Below are 19,550 nucleotides of genomic sequence, written 5' to 3'. Positions count from 1 at the left end.
AGATATTTCTTGAATTGGACCTGGCAACCCTAGTTCTAAGTCAGATAAGATACTTCTGCTATATACTTATTATCTTTTCAGGCATGGCATGAAGGCCAAATTTAACATGTTAATCTTAATTAAAGGCAATAAATCTCATTCTTCTGCTTTAACTAACTGTCAAAGATAAAAGAAATACCTTATGCAAGCAGTAATGAATGGAAGAACTAATATGAGCCCACAGCTATGCAAAAGTACTCACAATCAGCAAGAAAACTTGTGATTTAATCAAAATCCTGGCACATGCCAAGGCCAGAGGAAGCTTATCGGGAAACTGTTCTGCCACAGCATTCTGCCATGTAATGAGTGCTACAGTTGTTTACCCCATAGTTATCAGAGAAAATTAATTTACTTATACTGAAGGAGATTATAGGCAGGGCCTATAAAACAGAGCTCTTTCGCCAGGCTTTCAGCTATGGATGTCACTCATTACCGGCCTCCCCCCTTCATTCCATCCCAGTGCTATAAGATCTGCTGGACCTGGACAATAGGAAGGCCACATCTGTGAGGCAGAACCTGCCATTTTAGTCTCTATTGTCACTCTGTAGTTTTAGATTTTATATATTTTAAATTGGTCTTTTATTGTTTTTTGGGGGGTTTTGCTGTTGATTGTTTTTATGATGTAACCCGCCCTGAGGCTGTCCTACGGGAAGGGTGGGCTAAAAATCAAATCAAATATATAAATAAAAATTAGACAATGGAGCAACACAGTTCAATGTGATCCAACAGCAATGCAGTCTTCTTGAGTCAGTGGGACAAGAGATAAAGGACTAACAAATTTACAAAGCCCTTGATAAAGAACATTGGTTTGAAATGGGACTACATAGGGGGTTATATTCTCTGGCTACACATATGAGAATCATTATTTTACGCTCCATTGTTACAGTGTGGATAAGGTTCCTGTAATTATTGAACACTGATACTATTTGTCATAGATGGTTTATAGAAAATACAGTAGTTTTGTAACATGTTGTTCAGTCGCACAGGTGACTCCGACTCTTTGCAACCCCGTGGACCAAGTCACACCAGACCATCCTGTCTTCTATCATTCTTCAACGTTTGCTCAGATTCGTGTTAGTTACATCGGTAATACTGTCCAGCCATCTCATCTTTTGCCATCCCTTTCTTCTTTTGCCTTCTGTCTTCCCCAGCATCAGGATCTTCTCCAGTGAGTGCTCCCTTCTCATTGGGTGGCCAAAGTATTTGAGCCAGCTTTTGTAACATACTATTTATTATATTGTATAATTTTTCTCAATATACATAAGTAAAACTACTAAAACCAAAATTTGTTGCACATGGTGTTTTTAGTTTTTTGAAGGCCAGAGGAAGGACATGTTGGCTCTCATCCCCATGCCAACGGATCAAGGGTTGGCAAGACGTCCCAGAAGAGACAGTCTGGCACAGGACTCGCTGATGCACAAAAACTCCTTTAACCACGTTCCCTGATCCTCTACATGCAAAGGCTTCGACCCCGATAATATTAACAGATAATTCAATTTTTAAAATAACAAAAGTAAAGAAAAACACTATTGAGGTATTAAGAGAGCCAGTTTGGTGTAGTGGTTAAGTGTGTGGACTCTTACCTGGGAGACCCAGGTTTGAATTCCCCACGCCTCCACTTACGGCTGCTGAAATGGCCTTGGGTCAGCCATAGATATCATAGGCGTTGTCTTTGAAAGGGCAGCTTGTGGGAGAGCTCTCTCAGTCCCACCCACCTCACAGGGTGTCTGTTGTGGGAGGAGAAGATATTGGAGATTGTAAGCCGCTCTGAGTCTGATTCAGAGAGAAGGGCGGGGTATAAATCTGCAATTCTTCTTCTTCTGGTCAATAGAGCAGAGCTTGCTCAGTCATGCAAGCATGATAGTGAGTGCTCTGTCAACTCTCTGTATTTTTGTGCTGATTGTTTTGCTGGCACCCATCTCCATGTTGGGTTGACTGTCAACTCTCCCACCATATTTTGCACTATGAGAGGGCAGAACTGGACCTCTCTATCCCAATAGCCAGGGCTTTTTAAATAGAAAAAGACCAGTAGGAACTCATTAGCATATTAGGCCACACAAACCCTGATATCACCAGAAGTATGTTCATCGCTTGCCACTAATGATTAGTGGAAGTAGAGAAAACAAATAGAATAAGGTGAGTAACTTTGTGAACAGATGGGTGTTATGCAGGGCTTCTTTTGTAGAAAAAGCCCCGCAGAACTCATTTGCATATTAGGCCACTCCCGTGACATCTTCATTGTTTTGTATAGGGCTTTTTTGCGAAGAAGGCCCATCAGGAACTCATTTGCATATGTGGTCACACCCCTGACACCAAGCCAGCCAGAACTGCGTTCCTGTGTGTGCTGCACAAAAAAAGCCCTGGTGTTATGTATCAACAGCCCCATCCCCATCCCAACACAGATATTCACTAGCAATATGCTTTTCTTGAGATAGAACTCTTTTCCTTCCTTTTTCCCGCCCTCACCAGCACTTCACATCTGCTCCGAACAGAGACGTCAGGTAAAGGAGGAACCCATGGCTGCCTTCCAGAATTATTTTTGAGCCAGAGCGCTGGCCAAGCCAGTCGGAACTGCATTCCTGTGCGTTCCTGCAAAAAAAAAAAAGCCCTGCCAATAGCTTTGTCTGCATATGTGGAGTCAGTTCCATCCAAACTTACTGGGTCTAAAGTCATGCAGCCAATTAAGGAAGTGAACTGGATTGGTAATTGAATGTATATTGATTGGTTATTGAATGTATATTGTTTTGTATCAATAAAATAAGATACATTCTTTACATATGCATAAGGAATAATAGAAGCCAATGCTCCCTGCCCCATAGAGCTACAATCTACAGTTAGACAAAAGAAAGATATGGAAATTACAGAGGGAGAGGAGGAAGAAGAAAGCAGAGCAAAGGGAAGAATGTCAGGAAATGGAGCTAGAAATAGGCTTGGCAGCCTCCAAGTGAGGCCTAGAGTTTTACAACTGATCTCCAGGTGGCAGAGAGCAACTCCGCTGGAGAAAATGGCTACTTTGAAGGGTATGGCATTAGACCCTGCTGAGGCTCCTCCCCTCCCCAAACCTGCCCTCTCCCAGATCCACCCCCAAAGTCTCCAGGCATTTTCCAACACAGACCTGGCAAACCCTAAGTTAGGACCAAGTTACCTGTTGTAATGCTATAGCTGCCCTGACCTGGACAACCTAGGCTAGCCTGTTCTCATGAGATCTCAGAAGCTAAGCAGAGTTGCTCCCGGTTAGTACTTGGATGGGAGACCACCAAGGAAGTTAAGGCTTACTATGCTGAAACAGGCAAAGGCAAACCTCCTGTGTTTGTCTCTCGCCTTGCAAACCGTGTGGGGTTACCATAAATCAGCCGTGACTTCATGATGCTTTTGGACCACCATGTTGGAGATCCATGAACTGCATCTGCTGATTTGTGTTTCCACATGGAGGAGGAGGATGAACTTGACTTATGGGGTGGTTCCTTCAACTTGGGCAAGAGGCAGCAAAAAAGAAAGAAAGAAAGCTTCCTGTGGTCTCCAGGAGGGGAAAACTTTCTCCTTTTCAGTTTTCTTCCTGCTTAGGGCAACATGTCCCCACTGGTTTGTTTCTGTTTTTGTTTTTGGCCTAGCCTTTTTTCTCATTCCCTAATTCAGGGGTGTCAAACATGCAATCCGGGGGCCGAATCCAGGCCCCTGGAGGGCTCCTATTAGGCCCCTGAACAACTGGTTGTCTTCTGCTCCCTTCTCCTTATATCTTGCTTCCTTCTGCATAACAGCTTGCTTTGCAAGGCTTGCTCAATCGCACAGCAGATCTACTGAGCCAAACCTCTCTTCCTTCCATTGGCTGATGCTCCTCCCCCCCCCCCAGTCCCATGGAGAAGAAAGAAAAGAGCCACAGCTTCCTTTGCTCATTTCCCTGGATCCCATGGGATAAATACAAAGAAAAGCACCTTAAAACAAGTGCTAACATTTTAAGCATATTTTAAGTTTTTTAAAATATATATAATTGTGTTTGTATCCTTTATAAAGTTAATATCTTTGCTACCTAATCTTAAATAGGTGCACACATGGCCTGGCCTGACATGGCTCGGCCCAACCTGACATGGCCCGGCCAACAGGGTCTCATTTATGTCAGATCTGGCCCTCATAACAAATGAGTTTGACATCCCTGCTCTAATTCATCTTTCGTCCCACCACTTTCTTGAGGGCATTTTGCATGTCTCTATTTCTCAGGCTATAGATGAAAGGGTTCAGCATTGGGGTGATCACTGTGTACATGAGGGCAGCCACTCTGTCTTTGACGCTGCGTAGCTGGGATAAGGGGCGGAAGTAAACCCAGGTAATGCCCCATAGAAGAGGCTGACTACTGTCAGGTGAGACCCACAAGTAGAGAATGCCTTGCGCTTTCCTTTGGCTGAAGGCACCCTCAGCACGGTCACAAGGATGCGGGCATAAGAGACTACAATACACATGGAAGGGGGTCATGATGACAGCTAAGGTTTCAGTCATTGCCAGCAGTTCCTGAGTGCTCGTGTCAGAGCAAGAGAGCTTCAGCAAAGGGTTGGAGGTCGCAGAAGAAATGGGGGGATCCTGTTGGAGCCACAGAAGATAAGGAAGGAAGTGAGCGATGGTCTGGAGAATGGAGTGGGAGATGGGAGATGAGGCAAGACCACCGTGAAGAGTAGTAAACATAGCCGTTGGTTCATAACTTTGGCATAATGGAGAGGGTCGCAGATGGCCACGTAGCGGTCGATGGCCATGGCTCCCAAGAGGTAACTATCTGTGTTCCCCAAGGCCAAAAAGAAGTACATCTGAGTAAGACAAACCAGTGTAAGAAATGGTCCCCGCCTTGGCCCTGTGTATTCAGTAGACTCAGCAGCATCGTGGGAATGATGATTGAGGTGAAGCACACATCCACCATAGAGAGGCAGCTGAGGAAGAAGTACATGGGGGTTGTGCACGAGTTGGGCATTCTGACTGGATGGCGATGACTGTGAGGAGGTTCCCTGTCACCGTCAGAACGTACATGGTCCAGGAAGACACAAAAGAGGGGGGTCCGCAGCTCTGGCCGGTCAGAGATGCCCAGCAGGATGAACTCTGTGGTTTGATTCTTCGTATCCATAGGCAGAGTTAAACGGCATTTTCCTCACAGTAGGGCCCTGTCATCTGCCGTGTATCTGGAGTGAAAGTGAGTGCAGTTAAAGGCACATCTTTGCCATATAAATGATAGTTTGTAATTTGAACACATAGCCATTTGTTTTTTTGTAAAATTTGGAAAGAAAGAAAGAAAGAAAAGAAAGAAAGAAAGAAAGAAAGAAAGAAAGAAAGAAAGAAAAGAAAGAGAAGGAAAGGAAGGAAGGAAGGAAGGAAGGAAGGAAGGAAGGAAGGAAGGAAGGAAGGAAGGAAGGAAAGAAAGAAGAAAGAAAGAAAGAAAGAAAGAAAGAAGAAGAAAGAAAGAAAGAAAGAAAGAAAGAAAGAAAGAAAAGAAGAAGAAAGAAAGAAAGAGAAAGAAAGGAAGGAAGGAAGGAAGAATGGATGGATGGATGGATGGATGGATGGATGGATGGATGGATGGATGGATGGATGGATGGACGGATAGATTGATGATGGATGGAGAGACAGACAGATAGATGATAGATAGATAGATAGATAGATGATAGATGATAGATAGATAGATAGATAGATAGATAGATGATAGATGATAGATAGATAGATAGATAAACAATAAACATTTTTCCTAGCTATTCCTGCTAGTTAATAAGTAAACCACAATTTATGATAACCAACCTTCTGTAATTCTTCAAATTTAAATACCAGTACCACAGATAGTAGCTCATAGAAAACATAAAGAGAAATTTCCTCTATTTTCTTATATTTCTAGAACATTATGAACGGAGCCCAACATTCCATAAATGTATTTAAAATATTGTTTATTTGACTTATATTCCACATCATTCCCCACCCACCCAGGCAAAGCTCAATGCAGCTCTTGGAGCTGAAGGGTCTGCCTCCATCTAGTAGCAAGGATTATTTTAGCAGCCTCAAGAAGGATTAACACAAGATTCCAAATATGTCAAAATGATATAATCTTGAATAATATAATTTTTGAATCATGAGGTAAACTAATATTTAACCTATCATTAATGAAATGGTTTACAGAAATCTTCCAAATTTTGTGTTTTTGCACACCTCAAAAGGTAGAAATAAACCCAGCAGCAAATGATCCATATCTCCAAAAATGATTTCATATACTACTTGACTTGAGTAGCCCAGGCTAGCCTAGTCTCAACAGATCTTAGAAGCTAAACAGGGTCAATCCTGGTTAGTATTTTGATGGGAGATCTCCAAGCACTCGTTAAAAATGCTCCCTTAATCTTGTGGACATAAATCTAGGCAAAGCAATGTGGAATAACCATTTTCACTCCTCTGGTCTGACATTTATCTGTAACTTCCTATTCCATTTGTTATGGTTACTAAAAGGTCCAATTTAAAGGTAATTTCCTCATATGTCAAATCTTGCTCAAAACTACATCTTCTATAGTCTTCAGACCTTTATCTCCATAGCTTATAACCACATGGGACAAACATATTGTGTATTTTTTAATATAGAAAACTGAAATCAAGGAAGAGAGTCCAGGGCTCAATAAAGATCTTATACTATTTGGGGAGCACTGCTTTTTAGACGGTATTATCTGAATTTAAATTTCTCTGCTGAATCCAAATTAGATCTTTCAAGTAATAATAATCAAGTAGAAAAGATTCTAAAATGAAATGTTCTGTATCCATGAAAATTGATTCCTTGAAATCAGATCATCTAAGAGGGCTATAATATAATCTAAACTTTTTTTTTTCCAAAATCAGGTTTTATTGACATTTCCATATATCCATAAACAGTAACCAACAACATAATATGTATACAAGTAATAAAACCTATCCACCACCAAACCCAACACCAACACCCAACACCCCCTCAACCCAAGGAGCATAGAGGGTAGTTTCGCAATATACAACTTATTTCCTTATCAGTTCTTGTTATTTATCCAAATATACAAATTATTCCAAGTCTTTTTACAGTCTTGTAGATTACCTCCTCTTAGTCTTACAGTAAGAGTATCCATCTCTGCGACTTCTAGCAAATTCTGTATAAATTCATTTCTATCTGGTACTTTTGATACTTTCCAATATTTTGCATAAAGGATTCTCGCAATAGTAATTGCATATAACAATATTTTTTTGTGCGTCTAGGAAGAATATAATCTAAACTTTTGACGACTGAGACCTGCCTTACTAATGGGTCACATGAACACTTTAAAAGAAATTCTTGGGGAGGGGGGGTATCTAATCATGCAAAGGCATTTTCTGGACTGCAGCTACCTTTTGGGTTTCTATGGGTGTTGTTGCGATTGGTGCAGTCAGTTCACACTTGCATTTTTTTTGTCTCCTCCCCCCCCCAACAGACTTCTGTCAGTTCACCCTCACATTGAAGATTAATTTTTCTGGGTGGTTTTTTTTTTTGGCACATGTGCTCAGGGCTGGCCCTAGATTATCTGGCACCCCAGGCAAGGTTAATTTCTGCCTCCCCCTGGCACTGATAACTAACGATCATAAACTAATGATCATGAATTGTGGGGAAAACGAAAAGCACAGAACTTGAAATTGCTCCCTGACCTGGGCAGCCCAGGCAAGTCTGATCTTGACAGATCTCAGAAGCTAAGCTCAGCCAAATCTGGCACGTATTTGGATGGGAGACCTCCTTCACTGAGTCATGTGGGGGGGGGGCATCCGATTTGGCACCCCCAGAAGGCTGGCACCCTAGGCAATTGCCTACTTGCTGGCCTTTTGACTAGGGGGGGGGAGTGGCCCAGGAGAGCCCCAGGCGAGTGAGGCCTGCTTGGGCTGGTTGGATCTCTCGCACTGAAAAGTTTCAATGCTGGCATGCAGTGTTCACTCTAAGCTGAGTGTGAGCTCGCTCACAGTTTTCTAGCCTCCAGCTCACACACTTTTGTCTTGGAGCATGAGAAATGCCCCCAGAACAAACTAATTTATGCAGTAGCTCACAAATGCGGCCAAAGACTCACCTGAAGGGGCCGGATTGCTGCGCAGGCAGGGGAGGGCTCTCTCTTCGTAATCTGGGGAGGCCAGCCTGGTTGGTCAGCTCTAATTTTGGCGGGTGGTGACATGGAGCGTGCCGAAAGTTATTTAAAGCAGCACTGCTGGAGGGTTTAGCTGAGCGATTTTTCATGACTCATGAGAAATGCCTCCAGAGCAAACTAATTTATTGAAAAAAAGATAACCTCCCATTTCCAGGTGGGTTTTGGGTGGTCATCCATGAGGCGGAGGAAAATGTTCAGATTCCAAGCAAGAGGCTATCCTGTGAATTCATTTCAAAACAGGGCCGTAGCCAGGATTTCATGTTTGGTGGGGCCCACAGCAGGATTTGTTATTTGGTTGCCCTGGGCTCTCGGCACTGTAAGCTGCCTTGAGTTTCACAAGCTAACTCAGCCCACCCCCCTTTTGCTCTGCATGATGTGTTAGGAAAGAGAGAAGAAAGTGAAGAGGCCAGCAGCAATGCTACTACCTGTTCAGAGAGGGGGTGAACGAAAAGGTCAGATTGGGGGCCCTCCAATGGATGGGCCCTACAGTTGGAAGGGGGGATTGAAAGGATAGGCCTGACCCCCGGGCCCCCCTGTAGCTACGGGCCTGGTCCGATCCATCAGGGCTCTTGTTATGTTCTCATGTGCCTTACCTTGCTTTTAGCCAGCGTGTTAAGAATTTCTCTCTCAGCTGGGCTGACTTACTGTACCGGCTTCCGGGTGCGAGAAAATAACTTCAAACAATGGGCTGCGGGAAGATAAGGTGAAGGGAAGCAGGAATAGCTTCCCTCATTCATATTCTAGTTCTTCCATATGTTGAATTGCCCTGTCGTTATCGAGTCTTCTCTTCCAGCTTTTACCATAAAGATGCCTGTGAGACTTCAGATTCTTAACCAGAGGTTCTTTGCTGCATAGGGAAATAATTCAATGAGAGGAAAGTCATTTTGAGAGCCAGCGTGAGAGAGTGCTATTGGACTGGAGAGATTTGGGTTGAAATCAGGAGCAGTGTATGCCCGAAACCTTGATGCGTTTAGGATATTTAAGGACCTGGGAAACTCTTGGGCTTTATTTTGGGAACATGCCCTAGAGATCAGGCTGAGGTAATCTCCTTTGGGGGAGAGGGAGGACTCTGAGATGAAGCCAAGGAAGTGTCTCTCCCCTGACTTCAGAATAATACTAAGACAGCTAATAAGGTTCTTCCTTTTCCTCTGGGAATGTGATGGAAAAGTATTATTAGAAAGATTTCAGGTTTTCACGACTGGCAACATCATTAGGGTTTGTAGAATCTTTTGGGCTCAAGTGCCGTGTTCTACTGGAGAAAGTTTTTCTTCCAGACGTTTTGTTCTCAGCTGCGGAGAACATCCTCAGTGGCGTTGCAGCCAGAGCAGGCGCTCTGACCTTCTTGGCTGCTGTGCATTGAGTGAGGCCAGGGCTGCTGGAGAGCTGCTATTTCTAGGCTGGAGGAGGGGTGTTGAGAGGGCAATTGGTTTGTGGATGTGCCCATTGTTTGGTGGGGCTTCCTGGAAGGGAAGTTATAACGAAACTGGCTGTTGAATGTGACCATTGTTCTGTGTTAATTGCTGGGAGGGTTGGAAGGGGTGTGAAGATAAGGAAGATGGTTGTTGACTGTGCCCCCCTGCCACCGGATGCCAGGTGCAAGATGGCTTGGCTCATCCAAGTGTTTGGGATACCTAGCCTTGATTAATCACTCACAACCAGCTTTTTAAGGGGTATAAGATGTCTACTTTTAGTTACGCACTTGGTCTCAAGTTTTGGCTAAGCTTCTCTGTTCATGCGCACATCTCGAGGCCAGCTGATTGAAACTTAGCCTGCGTTGTCTTTGATAACTTTTCTCTCTCTCTCTTGGAATTTCTGTGTTTTGATGTGACTGACCCCTACTGGAGGCCTGGAGGATATTCAGAGAGGTGGCTGAAAGCCTGCTTCGTCCTCCTGATTGGGTATTTCAAGGACAGTCTCCCATCCAGGGCCGGCGCATGGGAGTTGGCAAAGTAGGCGGCCATCCATCAACAGATAGAGCTGGGTGTCATCCGCGTATTGGTGACAGCCCAGCCCAAAACCTCGAGCAATCTGGGCAAGGGGGCACACATAGATGGTAAATATCATTGGTGAGAGAATAGCTCCTTGCGGTACACCACACTCTAGTGGGTATCACAAAGAGGTCTGCTCACCAAGGGCCACCCTTTGTCCCTGACCACGGAGAAAGGAGGAAAACCACTGCAAGGCAATCCTCTGGACTCCTATGTCGGCATTAAATCCATTATCCATTAAATACGAAATAACAGGAAACCAAGGTTGAACTATTGTTTTTTCATACACATGTGGCGAAGAGTAATTAAGGGAAAAGGTTAGTTTACTTTGTATGAAGCAGTCCCAGATTTTAATACACCAGGACTGAATTGTGGAAGCATTTTTAGCTTTCCACTTAGCAGCAAGTCTTAGCTATGGAAACTAGGATCAGAGTGATCTCTTTTTTGTGAGAGTCTAATGTGCATGGTAGAAGAGCCCTGTGGCGCAGAGCGGTAAAGCTGCAGTACTGCAGTCCTAAGCTTTGCTCATGACCTGAGTTCGATCCTGGCTGAAGCTGGGTTCAGGCGGCCGGCACGAGGTTGACTCAGCTTTCCACCCTTCTGAGGTCAGTAAAATGAGTACCCAGCTTGCTGGGGGGTGGGGAGTGTAGATGACTGGGGAAGGCAACGGCAAACCACCCCGTAAAAAGTCTGCTGTGAAAATGCTGTGAAAGCAACGTCACCCCAGAGTCGAAAACAACTGGTCCTTGCACAGGGGACTACTTTTACCTTAATGTGCGTGGTGCCCAAAAGTCAAGAAAAAATGCTTCTGTTGTGAGAGGAATCTCTACTGAGAGTATTTCTCCGATTGCTGTTAATACCTGCAACCAAAAGAATTTAATAACAGGACATCCCCACCAATTGTGCAAGAAATTTGCCACTTGACCACAGTTTTTATACTAATATTATTTAATTTATATCCTGCCCTCCCCGCCAAAGCAGATCATACATGCATATTATAAATCATACATTAAATCATATATTGCAAATCAAACATTAAAACCAACTAAATTAGTTTGGAGCTAAATCTTGATGTTATACAGTTTTTCCGTGGCAATGGTATTCCTTCTACAATGGATTCCTTCTTAAGTATAGGCCAGCTGGAAAAGAGTAGTCTTTCAGGCCCTGCAGAACTGGGCAAGGCTCTGCAAGGCCCACACCTCCTCAATGTCAAGCTATTGGATCTCAAAGTAACCAGTCTTTGATTTGAAACAAAGTATGATTTATTCAATAGTCCAGAGCTGAGCTGAAGATTGGAACTGATACACAGTAACAGTGAAAGGCATTACTTAAGGTGACACATCAAAGCGTTTTCTAAACAAAAGTACATTCTCTAAACAATGCTACATTCCCGTGTGAAGATTCACACGGCATTCCCTTATCTCTTTGTGGTTTCCTTCCTTGGGGTCAGGCCGAGGAACCTTCCCTGGAGGTGCTTTATCTTCAAAGGGCAAATTCCTGCATTTGTTAGTAAAAGTGAGAGGAGCAAACTACCCCCTAAATATTCCCTGCTTTGATGTGCCCATCTTGGCTTTGGTTAGTAGCATTCGTGAAGCTTTACAGATACATTCAATTGCAATATTTCATTAGCATCAGATTAGTACAAGAAAGAAAGATTCACATAGCTTGACACTCTAACAATTGGTTCCACCATTGGGGGGGGTACAATCAAGAAGGCCCTTTCTCTGGTGACTTTCAGTATGGCCTCCCTCGGCTTCGGGATTACCAATAGATTTTGCGAACCAGATCGCAGCACCCTTTGGGGGATATTTGGGGAGAGACAGTCCCTAAGGTAGGCAGGTCCTTGGCCATATAGGGCTTTAAAGGTAATAACCAGCACCCTGTAACAAATCTGGTACACTATTGGCAGCCAGTGCAGTTCCTGCAGCCTGACCTGTATGTGCTCCCATCTAGGGAGCCCCAATAACAGCCCGGCCACTGCGATCTGCAATAGCTGATGGCAGCCCCATGTAGAGGGCATTACAGTAGTCCAACCTCGAGGTGATCGATGCATGGATCACTATTGCCAGGTCGTTGTGGTCCAGGAAGGTGACCAACTGCTTCACCCGCCTAAGATGGAAAAAAAAGTGGATTTAGCAGTGGCTGCTATCTGGGCCTCCATTGACAGGGCAGGCTCCAGTAGCACCCCCAAGCTCTTGACCTTGTGCGCCATTTTCAATGATGCACCGTCAAACGCTGGTAGGGGGATTTCCCTTCCCAGATCGCCCCGACTCAGGCAAAGGACCTCAGTCTTCACTGGATTCATCTTCAACCTACTCAGCCTGAGCCACCGCACCACAGCCTGCAGTGCCAGATCTAGATTTTCTGGGACACAGTCAGGTCATCCATCCATTAGTAGATAAAGTTGGGTGTCATCAGCATATTGGTGACAACCCAAACCATACCCCCAGGAAATCTGGGTAAGGGGGCATGTGTAGATGTTGAAAAACATCGAGGAGAGCACCGCCCCCTGTGGCACCCCACAATTAAGCGGGTGCCTCTGGGACAGGTCTCCCTCAATTGCCACCCTTTGTCCTCGAAAGAAGGACAAGAGGAAAGCCATTGCAAGGCTGACCCCTAAATGCCCGTGTCGGCAAGGCGGCGGGTCAGTAGCCAATGGTCGACCGTATTGAACGCAGCCGCTAGGTCTAACAACATCAGCACCGCCAAGCCACCTCAATCCAGATGCCCCTGGAGGTCATCCACTAGGGTGACCAGCACTGTCTCCGTCCCATGACCTGACCAAAAGCCAGATTGGTGGGTGTCTAGAATGGAAGCATCATCCAGAAACCCCTGTAACTGTAGCGCCACTGTCCTCTCAATAATTTTACCCAAAAAGGGTAAATTCAAGACCGGCCAGTAATTTGCCAATTTGGGTGGATCTGATGTAACTTTTTTCAAGATGGAATGGATCACAGCCTCTTTAAGAGGCGTTGGAAAAAGCCCCTCCGAGAGGGATCTATTTACAATGTCCCGTATAGGACATCTAAGCTCCCTCTGGCAAGCTTTAATTAGCCAGGAAGGGCAAGGGTCCAAATCACGTTGTTGGGTGTACAGTGAGGAAGATTCTGTCAACTGCCTTCAGACTGAGCATGCCGAAGCAATCCAGAACTGGTCCTGAAGATAGGCATGGAGCCTCGAGTTCACATACTGTCTCCAATGTGGTGGGGAGGTCACGACGGAGTGACGAGATTTTATCTGCAAAAAATTTCGCAAAATCCTCACAGCCTATCTCCAATTCCCAAGCATTTGGCCTGCCTTGCGGCAGTGCTGTGAGAGTCCTAATTGTCCTAAACAATTGTGTCAGGCGAATTTGCAGACACAATCTTGGCCGCAAAGAAAGTTTTCTTTGTGGCTTTGACTGCCATCTCATAGGATCTCATAAACTCTCTATAAGATGTTCGTCTCAACAATGCCACCATTGCCTCTCTAGCCGTCTGAGCCCTCGTTTCAGCTGCCACAATTCCAGGTGCTGCCATCTCATAGGATCTCATAAACTCTCTATAAGATGTTCGTCTCAACAATGCCACCATTGCCTCTCTAGCCGTCTGAGCCCTCGTTTCAGCTGCCACAATTCCACTGCGCCAGCTTAATCCGAGGGCGCCGAGGGCACCAAGGTGCGATCTCATTGATGGCTCTGGAGAGCCGGCCATTCCAAGACTCAACCAGGTCATCAAGAGAATTGCCAGGGGGCAAGGGATCCCGTAGAGTCCTTTGGAACTTCTCTGGGTCCATCAGGCTCTGCGAGCTAGCCAAAATATGCTTGTCGCCTAAAAAGGCTTGGAGTGGGACAACCACACGAGCCTTAAGAGCGAGGTGGGCCGACCATGGCACTGCTTTAGCAATAATATCATCCACCAAAACCCCTGCCGTGAAGATCAAGTCTAACATGTGCCCCGCCTGGTGGGTGGGCAATGTAACAAATTGGGAGAGCCCCAGTGTCGCCATGGATGACACTAGGTCCATCGCTTGGCTGGAGGTTGTATCATCAGCATGGACATTGAAGTCACCCAGGATCACTAGCCTTGGGTACTCCAATGCTCAGCCTGCTACGGCCTCCATCAGGGATGGTAAGGTGCTGGCTGGTGCATTAGGCGGACGGAACACCAGCCATATCGCCAACCCCTCCCCAATGTCCTATGCCAGACTGGCACATTCAATACCATTGATCTCTGGGTCTGGGAGAGCCCGAAAGGAGTAAGCCTCTCGTATGAATAGGGCCATTCCCCCCCCCACCCGCTAGTCGGTGATTGGTGGAAGATTGAGTATCCCAGGGGAGCCATTTGGAAGAAAGCTACAGACTCTCCGTCTCACACCCGGGTCTCAGTCACGCAAGCCAGGTCCATGTCCTGCTCAAGCAAAAACTCTTGGAGAACTGAGGTCTTATTATTTATGGACCTGGCATTGTATAACACCAATGATGGAGGTGAATAATTCAATCTGACCTCTCTACTTGCCACTGTCGGGATGGGACACAGACTGAAAGGGGGCCGAGCACCTCCATGTCTCAGTCGCCTTCCCTTATAGCAATGTCTGTTCCCCTCCCCAGGAGTACTGGAATCCTCAGGCCGGTCATCCCCCCACTGGTCTCTGCCACAGCCTCAAACCAGTTGTGAAAATGCAGCTCACCACCCTACAGATGTTTAGTTCCCAACCCTCTCCGCCCTTGCCAATCTATTTCCCCTTAATTTTATCCATATCTGCCAATTCTAATAGTTAACCAATCAATTTAAACTCTAAATCCCACAATCTCCCCTTAATTAATTAGCTAATAATAAATAAGTTTTTGCAACATTGTTGTGAGGATGATCAATAGAGTGCATAGTAAGTGGTGAAAAATACCACCCCCAAAGAAGCTTCAATGATTGCAGCCTTACAATGTAAATTTTTGATTTCATGTTGGGTGTACTCCATATTGTTTCTCAATCATATCCTGTTAGCTGGAGTTGGATGCCATTTTGCCACTCTTTCTGGAAAAGTGGGGGATGTTGTTTGAGATAGAGGCACCAAAGCTTCAGTATAGTGTCCAGTGCCTCTCCTCAAAACATCCCCCAAGTTTCAAAAAGATTGGACCAGGGAGTCCAGTTCTATGAGTCCCCAAATAAGGTGTCCCTACCCATTATTTCCAGTGGAGGGAAGGAATTTAAAAGGTGTGTGGTCTCTTTAAATGTGATGGCCAGAACTCCCTTTGGAGTTCAATCGCACTTGTCAATTGCTCCCGGCTTCACCTCCAATGCCTCCTGGCTCCACCCCCAAAGTCCCCAGATATTTCTTGAATTGGACTTGGCAACCCTATTATCAACTTATCTATCTAGCTTGCTCTATGGTGTTTGTAGTCTTGGAGGACTGAGCAAGAGCCACTGCCAGTCTGTTCTTCTAACATAGACGTCCCTGGAGATACCTTCCACCTCTGTGATTCTATGTTCTCTGAAATCTGGAGGTCTCCACGCCCCACTTGGAGGTTGGCAGTTCTAGCTGCATAGCTTCTGATGTGGGGGTATCCCAGCTTTGAAACCAGATAATTAGGAGGGTCATGCTAGTGTTCTCTGATGAACTATGAATAAGCTTTTCAGGTTCTTCCATTCCTTCACCAGTTAATATCTCCCCAGTCTCATATCCCTGTCCTAATTTCTTCTTCTCCCTACCACTTTCTTGAGCGCATTGTGCATGTCTCTGTTTCTCAGGCTGTAGATGAAAGGATTCAGCATCGGGGTGATAACTGTGTACATGACAGCAGCAACCCTGTCCTTGACAGCCGTGTAACCAGACAAAGGCCGGAAATACACCCAAACGATGCTCCCATAGAAGAGGGTAACTACGGTCAGGTGAGATCCACAGGTGGAGAACGCCTTGAGCTTTCCTGAGACTGAAGGTACCCTCAACACGGTCATGAGGATGCGGATATAAGAGATCGTGATTGTCAGGAAGGGGGTCATGATGACGGCCAAAGCTTCAGTCATGCCCACCAGTTCGTTGATGCTGGTGTCGGAACAAGAGAGTTTCAGTAAGGGCTGGATGTCACAGAAGAAATGGGGGATCCTGTTGGAAGCACAGAAGGTTAGATAAGAGACAAGCATTGTCTGCAGGAGGGAGTGGAGATGGGAGACCAAGCAAGACCCTGCCAACAGCAGGAAGCATAATCGAGGGCTCATAACTGTGGCATAATGGAGAGGGTTACAGATGGCCATGTAGCGGTCGATGGCCATGGCCGCCAACAGGTAGCTATCAGTGTTCCCCAAGGCCAAAAAGAAGTACATTTGGGTAAGACAACCTGTGTAAGAAATGGTCCCTCCTTGGCCTAAGCTCAGTAGCATTGTGGGAACAATTACTGAGGTAAAGCCGACATCCACCGAGGACAGACAACTGAGGAAGAAGTACATGGGAGTATGGATGAGGTGGTGGTCCGATTGGATGGCTGCCACAGTGAGAAGGTTCCCTGTTACCGTCACAACGTACATGGTCAGGAAGAGGACAAAGAGGGGTGTCTGCAGCTGTGGCTTGTCAGAGATACCCAGCAGAACGAACTCAGTTGTTTGGTTCTGTGCAATCATGAGTTAAGAAATCTTTTGCATTAAGGCACCAGGACTTCCATGTAGAGACCTCTGGTCTTCATGCACCTGTGGTGAGAGGGGGGATGATTATATCTTTACTTTATTTAAAGCCTATCTTTGGCTCATCTAGAATAGGTTATGATTTGTACCCAGTCCCGATGCTAGTCTGGAAAAAGGAAAATCCTTTTTTTTTTTGTAGCAGGAACTCTTTTGCATATTAGGCCACACATCCCTGATGTATTACATCTTACATTATTACATCTTTATCTAAAGACCATCTTTGCATTATCTAGAATAGGTTGTTATTTGTACCCAGTTCCCAGGGCTTTTTTTGCAGTAGGAGCTCCTTTGCATATTAGGCCACACACACACCAATGTAGTCAATTCTCCAAGAGCTTTTAGGGCTCTTAGTACAGGGCCTACTGTAATCTCCACGAGGATTAGCTACATCAGGGGTGTCTGGCCTAATGTGTAAAGGAGTCCCTGCTACAAAAAAAGCTCTGCCAGCCCCAATACTAGTCTGGGAAAAGGAAAAATCCAGGGACACACAGGAATGCAGTTCCGGCTGTCTTGGTGTCAGGGGGTGTGGCCTAATATGCTAATGAATTCCTTTTTCGACAAAAAGCCCTATGTTAAACAATGGTGCCATCAAGGGGTTTGGCCTAATATGCTAATGAGTTCCTGCTGGGCTTTTTCTTACCAAAAAAGCCCTGGAAAAATTTATATGCTATATAACTTGGAGAAAAGGTAGCAGGGCTCATGCCTTCACTGAAATTTCCCAGAAGGAGAAAACCTCCCTTTGTTCTTATTGTCAGGTAGTATGAGATAAACTCTGTGGATTAGTCTGCCTGCAATTCTGGACTACCTAGATTAGGGTTGCCAAATCCAACTCAGAAAATACTTGGGGACTTGGAGAGTGGAGCCAGGAGACTTTCCCATTCCCTAAAATAAATAAAAACACCACAGTGCAATTTCCCTGGATAGTCTTCATTTCCTCGTCCCCAACAGGTGTTGTAATTCCAGTAGATGAAAGTGAACCCACACTAACAAAGCAGCCAAAATAAACAGAGTTTGTTTGCAAGCACACAATTTCGTGATCTCACTGGGGCTGTATGCACAAGAGCAGCTGTATTTCCAACCAACTTCATACAGGCAATTGAAAAGACAGAGAGATGGCGTTTTCCTCCATCCCATAAAACAGATTACTATAAAAGAAGACTGAAATGAATCCAAAAGACAAGCACAGAGACTGTGCTACTGCTCTCTCTCATTCACACACACACACTTACTGGCTCTGGTTCCTATACAAAGCGAAAGCAAGCAGGGACTGGGCTTCACTTTCTCTCTTTTACAGGGTTCTGCTGCTGGCCCTTCCCAATGCAGTTTTCACTTCCTGCTTAAATTTAAAGGCACACACACACTTTTTAAAAAGGTGTTTGCAGGCTTCTAAACCTGGAGAGATCTCAAGACACGTGGAGGCTGCAGGGGCAGGCCTTCCCCCACCAGACAGCTGACTGGGGGCAGGTTGGATCCTGGGAAACCAGGGGTTCCCCTGTTGGGACTGGGGGGGTTGGGAAGCCTAGACTAGATGCGCAACAGGATCATAATGCCCCCATCTTGCTTCTTTTCCTCTCCTACTGCAAGGCCTTCATTCCCACTTTTGTAACACAAGCCAGTGTGTTTCTTTTATGACACTGCAACCTATGGAAACAATTTTGTGGATCTGAAGATTTAAGTCTCAAAGGAGTGAAAATATATCAAATACCCCCTTCAACCAAGAAATTAGATAGTATACAACACAGCTGAATTAATTCATTCATAAACTTTACTTGTAGCTCTTGGTTTTATCTGAACAATAGGCAATTCTGTTCACTGCAAAAAAAAAAAAAATGTTCTCCTTGAGTGCTGCAATAGATGTTCAGTATCTACACTTTTACTCTACAGATTAAGTACCGCCAAAGAAGCTGTGAGTGTGCTTAGATATCACTAACAGTTTGGACGTGGTAAAGCATCTGCTTGGTATGTAGAACAGGGATGTTGAACTCATTTGTTATGAGGGACGGATCTGACATAAATGAGACCTTGTTGGGCCAGGCCAGACTATGTCGGGCTGGCCCATGTGTGTACCTATTTAAGATTAGGTAGCAGAGATATAAACTTTTTAAAGGATGCAGACAAACATGACTAAAGATTTTTTTTAAAAATCTTAAAACATGCTGAAAACATTAGCACTTGTTGGTTTTAAAGGTGCTTTCTTTGTATCTCTCCCATGGGACCCCGGGAACTGGGCAAAGGAAGCTCAGGCTCTTTCCTTCCTTCCCCAGGGGACCAGAAGGGAGAGGAGCCTCAACCAATGGAGAAAATCAAGGTTTTGCTCAGTAGATCCTATGTGATTGAGCAAGCCTTGCAAAGCGAGCTGAGATGCAGAAGGAAGCAAGCGAGGGGGAGAAGGAAGCAGACAAGAGCCAGTTGCTTGGAGGCCTGATTGGAGCCCTCCTGGGGCCTGATTCAGCCCCCGGGCCACATATACTTCTTCAAGTAGAATGATTAAAGGGCTGGAGCACTTTCCCTATGAAGAAAGGTTGAAACGCTTGGGACTCTTTAGCTTGGAGAAACGTCGACTGCGGGGTGACATGATAGAGGTTTACAAGATAATGCATGGGATGGAGAAAGTAGAGAAAGAAGTACTTTTCTCCCTTTCTCACAATACAAGAACTCGTGGGCATTCGATGAAATTGCTGAGCAGACAGGTTAAAATGGATAAAAGGAAGTACTTCTTCACCCAAAGGATGATTAAC

The 19,550-nt window shown here is 45.1% G+C and overlaps 1 protein-coding gene and 1 pseudogene across 1 annotated transcript; both read right to left on the bottom strand.

The window, feature by feature from the left end:
• Positions 1 to 4,194: 4,194 nt before the first annotated feature.
• LOC132581909 (olfactory receptor 1L1-like) lies at positions 4,195 to 5,143 on the bottom strand (annotated as a pseudogene).
• Positions 5,144 to 15,825: 10,682 nt separating this feature from the next.
• On the bottom strand, positions 15,826 to 16,752 carry LOC132581190 (olfactory receptor 1L6-like). The gene has a single exon (XM_060252330.1). The coding sequence runs from the start codon at positions 16,750 to 16,752 to the stop codon at positions 15,826 to 15,828; it is 927 nt and encodes a 308-aa protein (XP_060108313.1).
• Positions 16,753 to 19,550: the final 2,798 nt, after the last annotated feature.

This window comes from Heteronotia binoei, chromosome 13 (genome assembly GCF_032191835.1).
Source record: "Heteronotia binoei isolate CCM8104 ecotype False Entrance Well chromosome 13, APGP_CSIRO_Hbin_v1, whole genome shotgun sequence".
NCBI lineage: Eukaryota > Metazoa > Chordata > Lepidosauria > Squamata > Gekkonidae > Heteronotia > Heteronotia binoei.
Note: the sequence above shows the minus strand (reverse complement) of the source record. Positions and strands in the feature narration are given on the sequence as shown.

Coding starts and splice junctions, on each gene's coding strand:
- LOC132581190 (XM_060252330.1), bottom strand. CDS start 16,752: ATGATTGCACAGAACCAAACAACTGAGTTCGTTCTGCTGGGTATCTCT.